The sequence below is a fragment of the Oncorhynchus gorbuscha genome, linkage group LG13 (genome assembly GCF_021184085.1).
Source record: "Oncorhynchus gorbuscha isolate QuinsamMale2020 ecotype Even-year linkage group LG13, OgorEven_v1.0, whole genome shotgun sequence".
Taxonomy (NCBI): Eukaryota; Metazoa; Chordata; class Actinopteri; order Salmoniformes; family Salmonidae; genus Oncorhynchus; species Oncorhynchus gorbuscha.
In genome coordinates, this window is record NC_060185.1 from 28,518,802 (window position 1) to 28,531,473 (window position 12,672).

At 43.7% G+C, this 12,672-nt stretch overlaps 1 protein-coding gene across 4 annotated transcripts in view; it reads left to right on the forward strand.

Moving 5' to 3' along the window:
- The window catches only part of LOC123992660 (kin of IRRE-like protein 3), a 233,571-nt gene that overhangs the window by 126,793 nt on the left and 94,106 nt on the right, over positions 1 to 12,672 (forward strand). For all 4 annotated transcript variants that reach the window (XM_046294004.1, XM_046294005.1, XM_046294003.1 and 1 more), the window contains exon 2: positions 8,511 to 8,660. In XM_046294004.1, the coding sequence (XP_046149960.1) occupies positions 8,511 to 8,660 (150 nt within the window). The remainder of the gene's footprint in view (positions 1 to 8,510; positions 8,661 to 12,672) is intronic.

Here is a 12,672-nt window from a genome sequence, read left to right on the forward strand (position 1 = left end):
AAAGATGATTCTGACAAAATGTACTTTTCATTTCCAAACCCTCATTGGTTTGAACGGTGTAAGCACTTTTGTTTCTTGTGTTCTTTTGAACTTAACAACATGCATTGGGATATTTAGAGTACTATATACTGTAGGTAGAGAACATCGAACAGAACAAGGCTGTGTGAATAACAAAATGGCAACAAAAATGACTATAGAACCGAGCTCATATTACGATACTTGTGTGTACATCTGTGTGTGTGTTCGAATGCAATGAAATATCAAGGTGACCAAACATCAGGAAAGTGACCTTATAATTGGCATATTAAGCTCTATTAAGAAGTCAATTAATGATAAATAATTGAAAAGTTAATATGGGACTGACTGACGTGGTGACCCGCAATCTCCTCAGTACTATTTTCCTATGTCATTAATTATTATAATATCATAATAGATAAGATTATAATGACCATTGATTTGAAGTTGACCTTCAGAACATGACAACATGTAATCAGGTCCCAGTATGATGTCATAAAGCTAAGTGTATCATAGCAAAGGAATCCATTAAATCTCTAACTCGTCCATTTTAGTCTTTTGTGGGGTCCCAGGGAATATCATACAGTATGTTAGCTATCTCAAAAGGGGATGACTATATGGCGTGATTTCAGTGCCAACAGTGCTCCCCAGAAGACCCTTATTTTTCCATCTGATTTGTGTTTAGCACAATGGAGATAGATGAGGTGTAGGGCCTCAGCCGTGGCCTCACCTTGCTGTAGTTAAAGTTAGTCAAACGCTTCATGCATCACATCCTCATAATTGTCCAGCCTCACCTCACTTCCTGTCAGCCACTTAGTCCCCACAGTCCAGTCTAGAAGTAATGGTAGAAACAAAAGAGATTGATAAGTAGTGCAGGGAGTCAGTATAGCGAAGCAACTAGCTAGCTTATCCTCATACCTAATGAAAGAAACTCAGGAAAATGCCACGACTTTGAGTATTATGCACTGTGGCTTTCTGCTTTATGCCCTACTAATTAATTGATGCACCTCACAGCACGGTTCTGTGAGGTAGTCAAATTAGTGATTGCGCTCCAGATAATTAAATGCGTCAATCATGGCCCCGGCACTGTCAGTCGGAGAGGGAGTGGTGGAGTGGTTAGTGTGTGACTGATCAGCGTGTGGCGATGAAGGGCAAGAGCATGTGTCTCTGTCTCCAGGAGGAAGGACAACTGGCGGCGAGATGGAGGGGGATGCATTGTACATTTCTGCTGTCAATCACAATGTGGCATTTTACTCTAATAAGTTGGAGGCAAGGCCAAATGATCGGGGTTTGAGTTGGAACAAAGCCATTTGAGGAGAAATTACAAAGAATTGAGAGTGCTGTGTGTCTGGTGTAGTCTAGTATGGCTTCAAAGATCATTTACTAATGTATGACGTTTATGACTCCCTCAGCAGAGACAGATGTAGTACAGACATTGTTTACAGTTGGGAATCACATTCAATTAATTCATTTAGTATTCTTGTTATCCTATTCCCATAAAACCCAGAAGTGAATACACTGAAATACATGAATCAGAAATCCTGACTTGATGCTACTGTGGGGACTCTTGAAACAAAAACTTCCTGCAGGGAACGTCTGTATTCCGATTAGATGTTATCAATGTGCAAAAATCCAATGACATGGAAGTGCTGTCATATTTATGCAATTTTGTATCACATTCCCAGCAAAGGAAGATTAATTTTTAAAGTAAGACTGCATTCGGGCTCCCGAGTGGTGCAGCGGTCTAAGGCACTGCACCTCAGTGCAAGAGGCGTCACTACAGTCCCATCACATCCGTCTGTGATTGGGAGTCCCATAGGGTGGCGCACAATTGGCCCAGAGTTGTCCGGGTTTGGCCAGGGTAGGTCGTCAAGAATATATTCTTAACTGACTTGCCTCATTAAATAAAGTTTTTATTTTTTTATTATAAAAATGTTAGTGCTGTCTGCCCTTCTGAAAGAAGTTATTTTAATCCTGGATTTTTAACACTTGTTGGTCCAGTTTAAAATGTACCTTCATCCACTGACCTCCCTGACCTGCTGGTCCACATTCTCTGGTGTCTTTCTTTTTCGTGGAATCTACACATCGCACATATGGATACACAGTTTTAAGATGTGCCTTGTTGGGGATTGAGTTAGGAGAATTAGGGAGCCAAAGCGATATATTGGGTGATAAGCCGGAAGGATGAGCTGTAGATAAACATTTGGCTATGGAGATATAGGCAGAGAGGTGGGGAGCTCAGATTGATCCAGACATCAGGTTATGCCCAATAGGCAGAATTCAATTAGAGAGAGATGGGATTAGATACAGTAATCCATATAGCTGGGGTTTGTGTTTACTTTGGTCCTCAGGCTTGGATTAGTGGAGAACTGCTGGAGTCCTTTTACCCATTATTGTGTCCTCAAATAACTCACATCGCCTCGGCACAGGTAAATGTAAAGCCTGTCACTGCGCTTAGATAATTTTCCTATCCTATCTTCAGTGGGGGACTTTTCATATTTGGGCAGGAGGAAATGGAACTGTGGGGGCCCACTAGCTGAGTGGATGGTGATTCTAACATGACTGAGGTTGCCTTGGATGTTGAAAAGGAAAACGCAATAATGATGGGATTTATTCATTAATTTCACACTCTCATTAGAGGTAGCTGGGCTCGGCAGACAGTCCCCATGGAAAACAGGCACAGGATTAGGAGACGGAGCTGCCGCCCCCAGCAAATGAATACAACGACACAGCATGCCCAGTGGGTGGGAGAGGAGGTATAGGGAGGGATGTTAGGAGGGGCAGGTGATTGGCATATCCATGCCAATATAGCCCTCAGGGAAGCCATACCATGCACTCGGCCAAAGTTGTCACAAAACTACCTTGCAAAAACTTCCCTATTGTACATTACACCTTCTCCCTAGCTCTCTCAGGGCTGAGGAAATGTGAAGACCAGGGGGATAATAGTCCCTGCTTATGATCCGTAGCTGAGCTCCAGGCAACGCGGACGGCATGACAGGCGTTGGGCGGCCGCCGCTCTGATTAGTAATCTCAAGTGGACTGGATGTGTGGCTCTAATGGTAATTTCTAGGTCTGATTGGCAGACAGCGGTGAGATTGGGGCCCGCAGCGAGGCCGTTAGCGCTGGGTGAAGTGTGTGTAGTGTGTGGAAACGCAATCACCATCCAACTGTAAACAAATGATCTGAAGTGAAATGTAAACATTAGGTGAAGGCAATGTACTCATACAGGCATTATGTGGCCCTGCTCAGCGCCTCTAACAGCCTGCTTCCTCCAGAACCCTCAGCCCTTCATTCCCAATCATAGGTCTGCCGCCTTTAATTAATCAATTGACCCACAGAGTTCAATCAAAAGGCATTGTGTGAATGAGCAGTGATTTGTGTTAGTTAAATAGGGAGAGATGCAGCTGCAAGTTCACTCAGGGGTTGAGCAGAGGTCGGGAGGCTGATGGGTCAATGGTGAGAGGTATTCATGTACTATATGGCCCTACTTGAAAAACAACAAACGATAGACCCCATTTATTCTATTGCTGCGGACAGAGACGCGCTAAGGTATCATGTAGTGGCACTCTGATATCTCCATCTGAGAGAAACATACCTCCCATTCACAGAAAAATTGAGACTTAACTGGTCAGCGCTTTTTTATATAATTTCTTTGTGAAAACAGGTGAGAGGTTTAAGCTTGAGGAGGTGTTGCTAGGTGGGGAAGCCTCCCTACCTCCCTCCCTCAGGTTGTCGTCAGAGATCGTCACCTGGTGTCTACACTATCTCTACAAATGCCACCACATTCCTACACACATACACACACACACCTGACCCCTCTAATCAGGCCCCATTTATCTCAGCATATTGCTTTGTCTAGACATTTCACAAGGCTCATTCTCATCTTCCTCCATTAGCAGATGTTAATAAAGCGTTATTAAGAGGGATCTCTGCTCTCTTCTGTCTCCTCCAGCACCTGAGCCTCACTGAAATCAGCATTCTCTCCAGCTACCAGCACCTCCAAAACCCCACCATTTTCTTCATTCACTGTCTATTTGTTATTAGAAAATCGGCTGGGTTTTTCTTGCTCCACTTTAGTTTTTTTTGTCTCCCACTCCTCATTTTTGATCATCTGGTGTTATCGACCCACCATTCTTCTGCATGGGGAGAGGAGGAGGAGAGGAGGAGGAGAGGAGGAGAGGAATCTGTTGTCTCCACTCCACTGCACGTCATGCTCGGCTGCCCCTGCAGCTGGCCCAGGGAGGAAAGGGGGGAGGTAAATGAGGGGGCTCCGCTAAAGCCGCCCTGCTGTCCAATGGAGCCGAAAGCTGGCAGATGCGACAGAGCCTTGTACGACGCACAGGGCTGTGACTTCACCGACACTGCTGAAGGACCTCCAGTATTAAATGGGCTTACTCTGCTCCCCCACCCCCCCCATCCTCCCTAACCCCCACCCCTACCCCGTTATCAGTGCTCCTCTGGTGACCTACCTATGTGGACTGCCATAGATAGCCTTTTTACGTGAATGAAGCAGATCTCCATTTTGCTGGTCAGGTGGCCACACCAGGTGGACCTTGTTTTTCTCTGTGGGTGGGCACCTCTTAATCTCCCAGCTTCTCTCTCCCCCCCTCTCTCTCTAACACAGACTTCTGCAGCCCTCCTACGTCTGTATGGGTCTATGAGAGGCTGTACTCTTGAGAAACCTCTGTGCTCCCGCATTTATGTCTGTGGAGAATGGCTCTTTCATCAACTAAGGGGGTGGTTTATGAATAATGGGGGGTTAACAATAGCTTTGGCACTGTTTGATCTAGTCTCTATTCACCTAGTGAACTTGGAATTTGTGCATAATGTGTGTAGTGTGCATATTTCCTTTATGCAGATTTTAGAATATTACCTTGAAAATCTGTTGCCAATTGGATGGAAACCAAGCTACTGTCTTGAAACAGAGTATCTCCAGAAGGGAATATTTAGGTTAGCATGTTTTTTTGGCAGGAGTTTTTAGGCATTGAATTATTTTTCATTACCGTTTTAATTAGATGTTAGTAGTAATTAAAATAATCATCCTAGGCTGTGAATAATAATAATTACTGGTGAGTTGAAGACCTGATGCAGGAGGAAGGGAGGCTGTGACAACCTCTGAGAAAATCATCCTAATCTGTCTAATTTGTTACAATGACGGGAAGGATTTTGACGGGGTGGGGAGAAGGGATTTGAACAGCGGGTTAGAAGATGGAGAAGGTATGGGGGTATTAGTGCTGCCAAGGCGGAGACGCCCCCGACATTAAATCAATTACAGCACAGGTTGAAGTGGTTGATAATAGCAATCCTGACTGCGAGGATAGAGAGCGGAAAAGAAGCTAATTTTCTTGCATTCTCTTCTTCTCTCACATGCCAAGAGATTTCACAAGCTGCCGTCTCCCCTACTATGTGTCTGAGCACTGACTGGTTCACTGCGTGCAGCCAAGATATACCCCTCCTAGGGGAGTCGGAACAAGGCTGTCTGGGTAGTATACCCAAGGCCAACACAACAAAAACGTCACAGGAAAACATGCCAGAGAGGCCCGTCGTGTTCCCGAAGATGAATAGCCCAGTATACTGTATGCTTACAGATTCTCAGCTCATTTTTTCAGATGTTGATTTATAATAATGAGGGCGCATGCACGAGATGCGGCATACAGTGGGGGAGAATTTGTATAAATCAATATGGAGACTTGTGTTTACCTTTTAACTAGCTGTCAGTCATGTTGCATCGGTCACAGGACTAAATATGACTGATGTGTTTACTAATCTAATACTTACACTGATGTAAAGACATTGTGTTTATATTTCTATCATCTATTATTGTCCCTCTCTCTGCTTTGTGTTAATGTTGTAAAAACAAAGCTAATCTGTTTTTTCTCTGTAATTGCTATCAGAAAATAGGAAAACAACAACCCAAAGCATGAAAGAACAGGATTATTGTAAGCAATTCCAATAGTTTGTGTAGATAGAGGTGCATTAAAGACAGGAACATCATTTACTATGTTTGTTGTTATTGCTATTATTGCAATCCGTTACCTTTCCTCTCCTATCTGCCACTTTTATTCCCCTTGGACACATTGCAACAGAATTATCAGGGGGGGAAACACATACAGTATCTCTTCATTATTTTCTTTGTTTGTGTGTGGATTGGGTTTTTTGTGTGTACATAAGAGGGAAAGCCAAGGCCATCCTAAGCTTTGCACAACCATTTCACTTGAAAGTTTAAAAAATAAGATAAAAAGAACGGAGAGAAATCAACGAGAGTCCGTCTTATTGATCTGAGACCACATGTCACTTGTTACCCTCAGTTGAGATTCCTTCCTTATTCCCCCCCATCCCAAGATGCATTGCCTGTCTTTACATTATAGTATGCCGGACACCGGGCTTTACCTCCTGGTAAACACAATGTGCTGGAGAGGCTAACTTCTCAGCCAACCCCAGCTTCAGATGATGACAGCGAGATGCAAGCAGGCGAGAACTATGGCCCAGATGACAGGCTGACTTAAAAAGGCTTTTTTTCTCCCTGCTATTCCTCTCAGAAGACCTTCCAATTACCCAATGGTCTTTGTGCTACAGTGTGGTAGGATGCCAAGGAGAAGGGGATGGAGGGCTGCTGTTCAGGTGGACTCAGAGGGAGATAGCTTCAAAGATATCCGAGCCTCAACATGCTCACCAACAGTCTGCATGTCAGTGACACTTCTCACTAAGTGCCATTCCCCGACTGCACCTCCAGTACCCCCTGTCCACCCCACCACCCCCTCCCTACCCCTAATGGGGTCCGTCACACCGCACTTTCTGCCTGAGCTCTGGTAGCACCATGCGTCTAATAAAGGGAATGGATGAAGTACATTAATGTGAGTGTGAGGGAATGTCTGCCAGAGATGTGGTGTTAGCAGACAGGGCTGTGATTTCGAGTGTGTGTCATGCGAGCAGCCAATCTGCATGTGTGAAATCCTATGTAAATGAAGATTGCTTTTCTGAGTAGAGTTTCAGCAAAGTGGAACAACTCTAATGCACCTATCTTGTTGGGTTAGGGGTTTGGTGTTTGCAACATTCCTTTTGGGTTAGATTTTTTGTTAGGTTTGGTGTTTGCACCAGTCTGTATGGGTTAGGTGTTTGTGCCAGTCTGTTTGGGTTAGGTGTTTGTGCCAGTCTGTTTGGGTTAGGTGTTTGTGCCAGTCTGTTTGGGTTAGGTGTTTGTGCCAGTCTGTTTGGGTTTGGTGTTTGTGCCAGTCTGTTTGGGTTAGGTGTTTGTGCCAGTCTGTATGGGTTAGGTGTTTGTGCCAGTCTGTATGGGTTAGGTGTTTGTGCCAGTCTGTATGGGTTAGGTGTTTGTGCCAGTCTGTATGGGTTAGGTGTTTGTGCCAGTCTGTTTGGGTTAGGTGTTTGTGCCAGTCTGTTTGGGTTTGGTGTTTGTGCCAGTCTGTTTGGGTTTGGTGTTTGTGCCAGTCTGTTTGGGTTAGGTGTTTGTGCCAGTCTGTTTGGTTTGGTGTTTGTGCCAGTCTGTTTGGGTTTGGTGTTTGTGCCAGTCTGTATGGGTTAGGTGTTTGTGCCAGTCTGTTTGGGTTTGGTGTTTGTGCCAGTCTGTTTGGGTTTGGTGTTTGCACCAGTCTGTATGGGTTAGGTGTTTGCGCCAGTCTGTTTGGGTTAGGTGTTTGTGCCAGTCTGTTTGGGTTAGGTGTTTGTGCCAGTCTGTTTGGGTTAGGTGTTTGTGCCAGTCTGTATGGGTTAGGTGTTTGTGCCAGTCTGTATGGGTTAGGTGTTTGTGCCAGTCTGTTTGGGTTAGGTGTTTGTGCCAGTCTGTTTGGGTTAGGTGTTTGTGCCAGTCTGTATGGGTTAGGTGTTTGTGCCAGTCTGTTTGGGTTAGGTGTTTGTGCCAGTCTGTATGGGTTAGGTGTTTGTGCCAGTCTGTTTGGGTTAGGTGTTTGTGCCAGTCTGTATGGGTTAGGTGTTTGTGCCAGTCTGTTTGGGTTAGGTGTTTGTGCCAGTCTGTTTGGGTTAGGTGTTTGTGCCAGTCTGTATGGGTTAGGTGTTTGTGCCAGTCTGTATGGGTTAGGTGTTTGTGCCAGTCTGTTTGGGTTAGGTGTTTGTGCCAGTCTGTATGGGTTAGGTGTTTGTGCCAGTCTGTATGGGTTAGGTGTTTGTGCCAGTCTGTTTGGGTTAGGTGTTTGTGCCAGTCTGTTTGGGTTAGGTGTTTGTGCCAGTCTGCTTGGGTTAGGTGTTTGTGCCAGTCTGTTTGGGTTAGGTGTTTGTGCCAGTCTGTTTGGGTTAGGTGTTTGTGCCAGTCTGTTTGAGTTAGGTGTTTGTGCCAGTCTGTATGGGTTAGGTGTTTGTGCCAGTCTGTTTGGGTTAGGTGTTTGTGCCAGTCTGTTTGGGTTAGGTGCTTCCACCAGTCCTTTTTTGGTTAGGTGTTTTGAAGGTGATGTCTTTGAATGTCTTATAGAACTGGATCATAGTATCTGACTGTTCATCTATCTTTCTGTGTGTTTCTCCAGGGGTCCAGACCATGTTCTCCCAGCAGCCCCAGGACCTGGTGGTGGTGGCCGGTCAGCCCGTCACCCTGCCCTGCTCCATTCCTGGCTACCATGGTGTTGTCCTTTGGATCAAAGATGGCCTGGCTCTAGGCGTTGGCAGAGACCTATCAGGTAAGGTCAATCTCCTTCTGTCATGTGTCTGTTTCGGAATCCCTTTTCCAATCGCTTACACGCCAGTAATATTACTTACTCGCTGTCATATATCTGTCAATGTTAGACTTCTACCTTCACTGCTTTTCATCTTTTGAAAGCTTAAGTCTTCTTTCTCATCGTAATAGAAATGTCACTGCAGGTAGATAAGCATACAGCACAATCCTATAATAATGCAGCACTGTGCATTAAATGTGGTGTTAACTTCATTGTAACCACAACAAAACAAGCTGAAATTCACTACTTTCATTAATCTGCATGCTCTGCCTTCATATTTAGCCTAACATTGAAGTGTTTGCCATTTTCTGTTCAGGACAATCAGGACGACAAGTCAAACATGAAGTAAAATTTGACAATAACAGTTACATGCATGTAACTGACAAATGTCAATAAACAAATGAACAAAACCATGATAGAAAATGTAATCATAATAATGCTGTAAGTACAGAAATGTTTTACTCAGTGGGAAATTAATATCCAATTAGTAAGTGACAACTGTGTGTAGTTTAAAGTTTGTGACAGCAACTATGTGAGCTTACAGTATTATAGACAATATGGGATTTCTTATGATCTCTTTGTAGAAAAACCTCTCTATGTAGGAGAACCCCTGAGCGTCATAGAACAAAACAGATTACATGTACGTGTTCGTGGGAGTCTCAGCATAATAGTGTGTAGCTCAAACCATTCGAACTCTACAGACATTGTTGTGAGAAGGACCCCTTTGGGATCCGCCCTTGTCTCACAAACACCACTCTAACTCAGGTCCCGTTAATCACACATACTGTGCTAATGGTTGGTATCAGCAGATGCAGAAGACATCATCCAATGGTACAACCCTGTAGCGCTAACACAGTGTTTAAAAGGGGTCCAAAACGCAGTGGAAATGGAATTGAATATTTAATTACCACACTCCATTGTCCACCCCAAATATCTAGGGTCCAATAATATATACACTGAAATAACCCAGACAGTTGTATTCACTTTAGCACTACCAGAAAAATGAGGCCCCTTTAGTAACTAATAGAAAGATAAACCTAATTCAATAACAGTTTGTGTTGAGCAAAGAAGCCCCAAAATCAACATTAAATGAGAAATCAATATAGCCAGGGGTCACATTTCAAGTACTTTTAGCTAGTAAATGGGTTTTAGAAGAGTAACTCACAATCCAAATGAAATCGGGCCTCTTGTATTATTACCTTAATTGTTTAATTTGAAGTACCACTTACTGCTGCACTGTCATTTTAGTAACCTGCAGCCTCTCCACTTGACGCTGGCGCCTGATCCATATTCATGAGACGCTATGACTATCTATTCTTCCAAATAAATATTTACAACCTTTTAACTTCCGACCTCTTGAGAGAGTAAATCCATATAGCTTGGAAAATCAGCAGTATTTTGAAAAATATATTTTAATTCGATTGACTTTAGAAATGGGATCCCTGGGATTCACAGCCTTAAACAGGGAGTAAGGGAGATGAGTCTGAAAACACCTCTCTTCCTCCATCACTGAGGGATCACTAGCCTGTCTCTCAGAGTACTTGCCATTCAAGTCATGGCAAAAAATCAACCGGGGCCCTTTAAAAGCGGAACCTCTTATGCTCCGTGTGATTAAATATGTATTCCACTAGAGATCTGGGGTCTCCTACCCTCTTACCTTCAGTGACTGCTCTAGTGTGCCTTTCTTTTCACCGATAGAGCTCTTTAATTAAACCTCACTGGACGACGGTGCCCAATAAATCCATTCCAGTCACCGGTCTGGCCCTTATCACACCCCGGGAGGCTGGGGAAGGCAGTAAACAATGGCCCAACAGTTTTGAAGTGGTCGGGAGGAGAGGGAAGAGAGGGAGAAGGACTTATGATAATGAGGAGAGAGAGAGAGGATGTGAGCGACTCTTAACAGCACATCAGCAGCAGTTTAACAGTAATGGGCGAGAGAATGTGGAGGGAGGCTGTGGACTGATCTCATTGTGTCTCCACCACGGTGAACCAGCACTCCACTCTGTATGCGGATCAATGGCCGGGCCAGGACACTCAGAGATGGGCAGAATCTGAATGCCACTCTCCATACAGCCTGTGTTGTTGAGATACATCGAATCGGAGAAGATTGCCATGGACGAAAGCGATCTTTATTAAAAAGCAACAGCATGGACAGGGTCTTAGAGCAGTATGAATGTCACTTTTTGAAATAAAGTGTACCATGGCTACTCTGTTTATTGTCTGTGCCTACGTCAACAAGCAATACAGTCGGCCATAAATAATGATGGCATATACACAGCTATATACACAAGAAAGCAGCGGTATACATAAAAGTGTGAGGCGTCTAATATTGTGCAGCGCATTTCAATATGGGACCCACTCTGCTATTCATAGAAGGAGCTGCGTTTGCAATAGCTCGCACTGCCTGGGCCTGTTTCAATTCAGGGAAACAGTGATTAAAATGAGAGAAATCTTTCACTGTTCAGTATGATAAATCAGAGGACAAAAGAGGATGATTCCTATCGCTCCCTGAATTCCTGCTCATTCTCTTTGTGAAGCGCCTTCTATTCTAATTAAAGAGAGAGATGCAAAGCTGCACCAAATAACTGGCATGAATGGCATGAATATATCTCAAAACAGTCCATGGAGAGTGCCCACCGGTGTACGCTTTTGTGGAATGGAAACACATGAAATGATTGAAAAGCTAAGTCTTAGAATGTTCCAGATAGTGTTCTTAACATTCTAGACAGAGGTGTAGAGTTATTGGAATCTACCTGACACATGTGCTCCTCTGGCTTGTCCCCCAACAACAAATTAATTGGTCATCAATTTCCGAACACCAACTACCCTATTTCCATCCCTGGAGGTGTCAGTGTGAGACGTGTCCTTCCTGAATAGCGTAAATCACTATTCCCCTGCCTCTATTCATCGTCCCTTCCCCTGCCATTGATCCACCATAAAGACAAATCCATTTCTGTCCTAATGGATTCATTACACTTAATGGGGCTATTTTACATGGTTTTGCTTTAGTTAACAAACATTGTCTTTGAGATTCATTGAGATTAATGTGAGTTATACTTATACAACAGTGACATCCCTGAAATGTCCTCCCGTAGAATGAAGCAGTGTTGTTGTATCCTCTACACTCTACATAAGAATGCCATTGTGTCTATGATATGTTTGACATGAACGTAACCCGGTTATGACTGACTTGCCTAGTTAAATAAAGTTTTTTTTAAGTGTTTCATGCCATGGGACAACGGCGTCACTAAATCCACTAAGGTCTATTTAAAAGGCATTTAGATGCCATTAATACACTTTTTTTTAAATAAAGGTATTTTTGAAATTTACTCTGCAAGATTTATTGTATTACAACAGCACATCTTATTATGTTCAATCTGCTAGAGGGCAAGAGGAGTCAATTGACCAGGTCATTTGTTTATGTACATGAACAGGGAAACTCAGTGGGATGCCGTTGTATAGTACAACACAATATGCCTACAGTACATACACTATACAGTGCCTTGCGAGTATTCGGCCCCCTTGAACTTTGCGAACTTTTGCCACATTTCAGGCTTCAAACATAAAGATATAAAACTGTATTTTTTGTGAAGAATCAACAACAAGTGGGACACAATCATGAAGTGGAACGACATTTATTGGATATTTCAAACTTTTTTAACAAATCAAAAACGGAAAAATTGGGCGTGCAAAATTATTCAGCCCCCTTAAGTTAATACTTTGTAGCGCCCCCCCTTTTGCTGCGATTCTTTTCACATTTCTGCCCTGCTAGAGCTTCCATGGTCAACTGTAAGGGCTGTTATTGTGAACAACGGATCAGCCACAAAGTGATAGGCCACACAACTGACAGAACAGAACCGCAGAGTGCTGAAGCGTGTAGTGCGTAAAATCTGTGTACCGTTGCAACACTCAGTACCGAGGTCCAAACTGCCTCTGGAAGCAGTGTCAGCATAATAACTGTAGCTTCATGAAACGG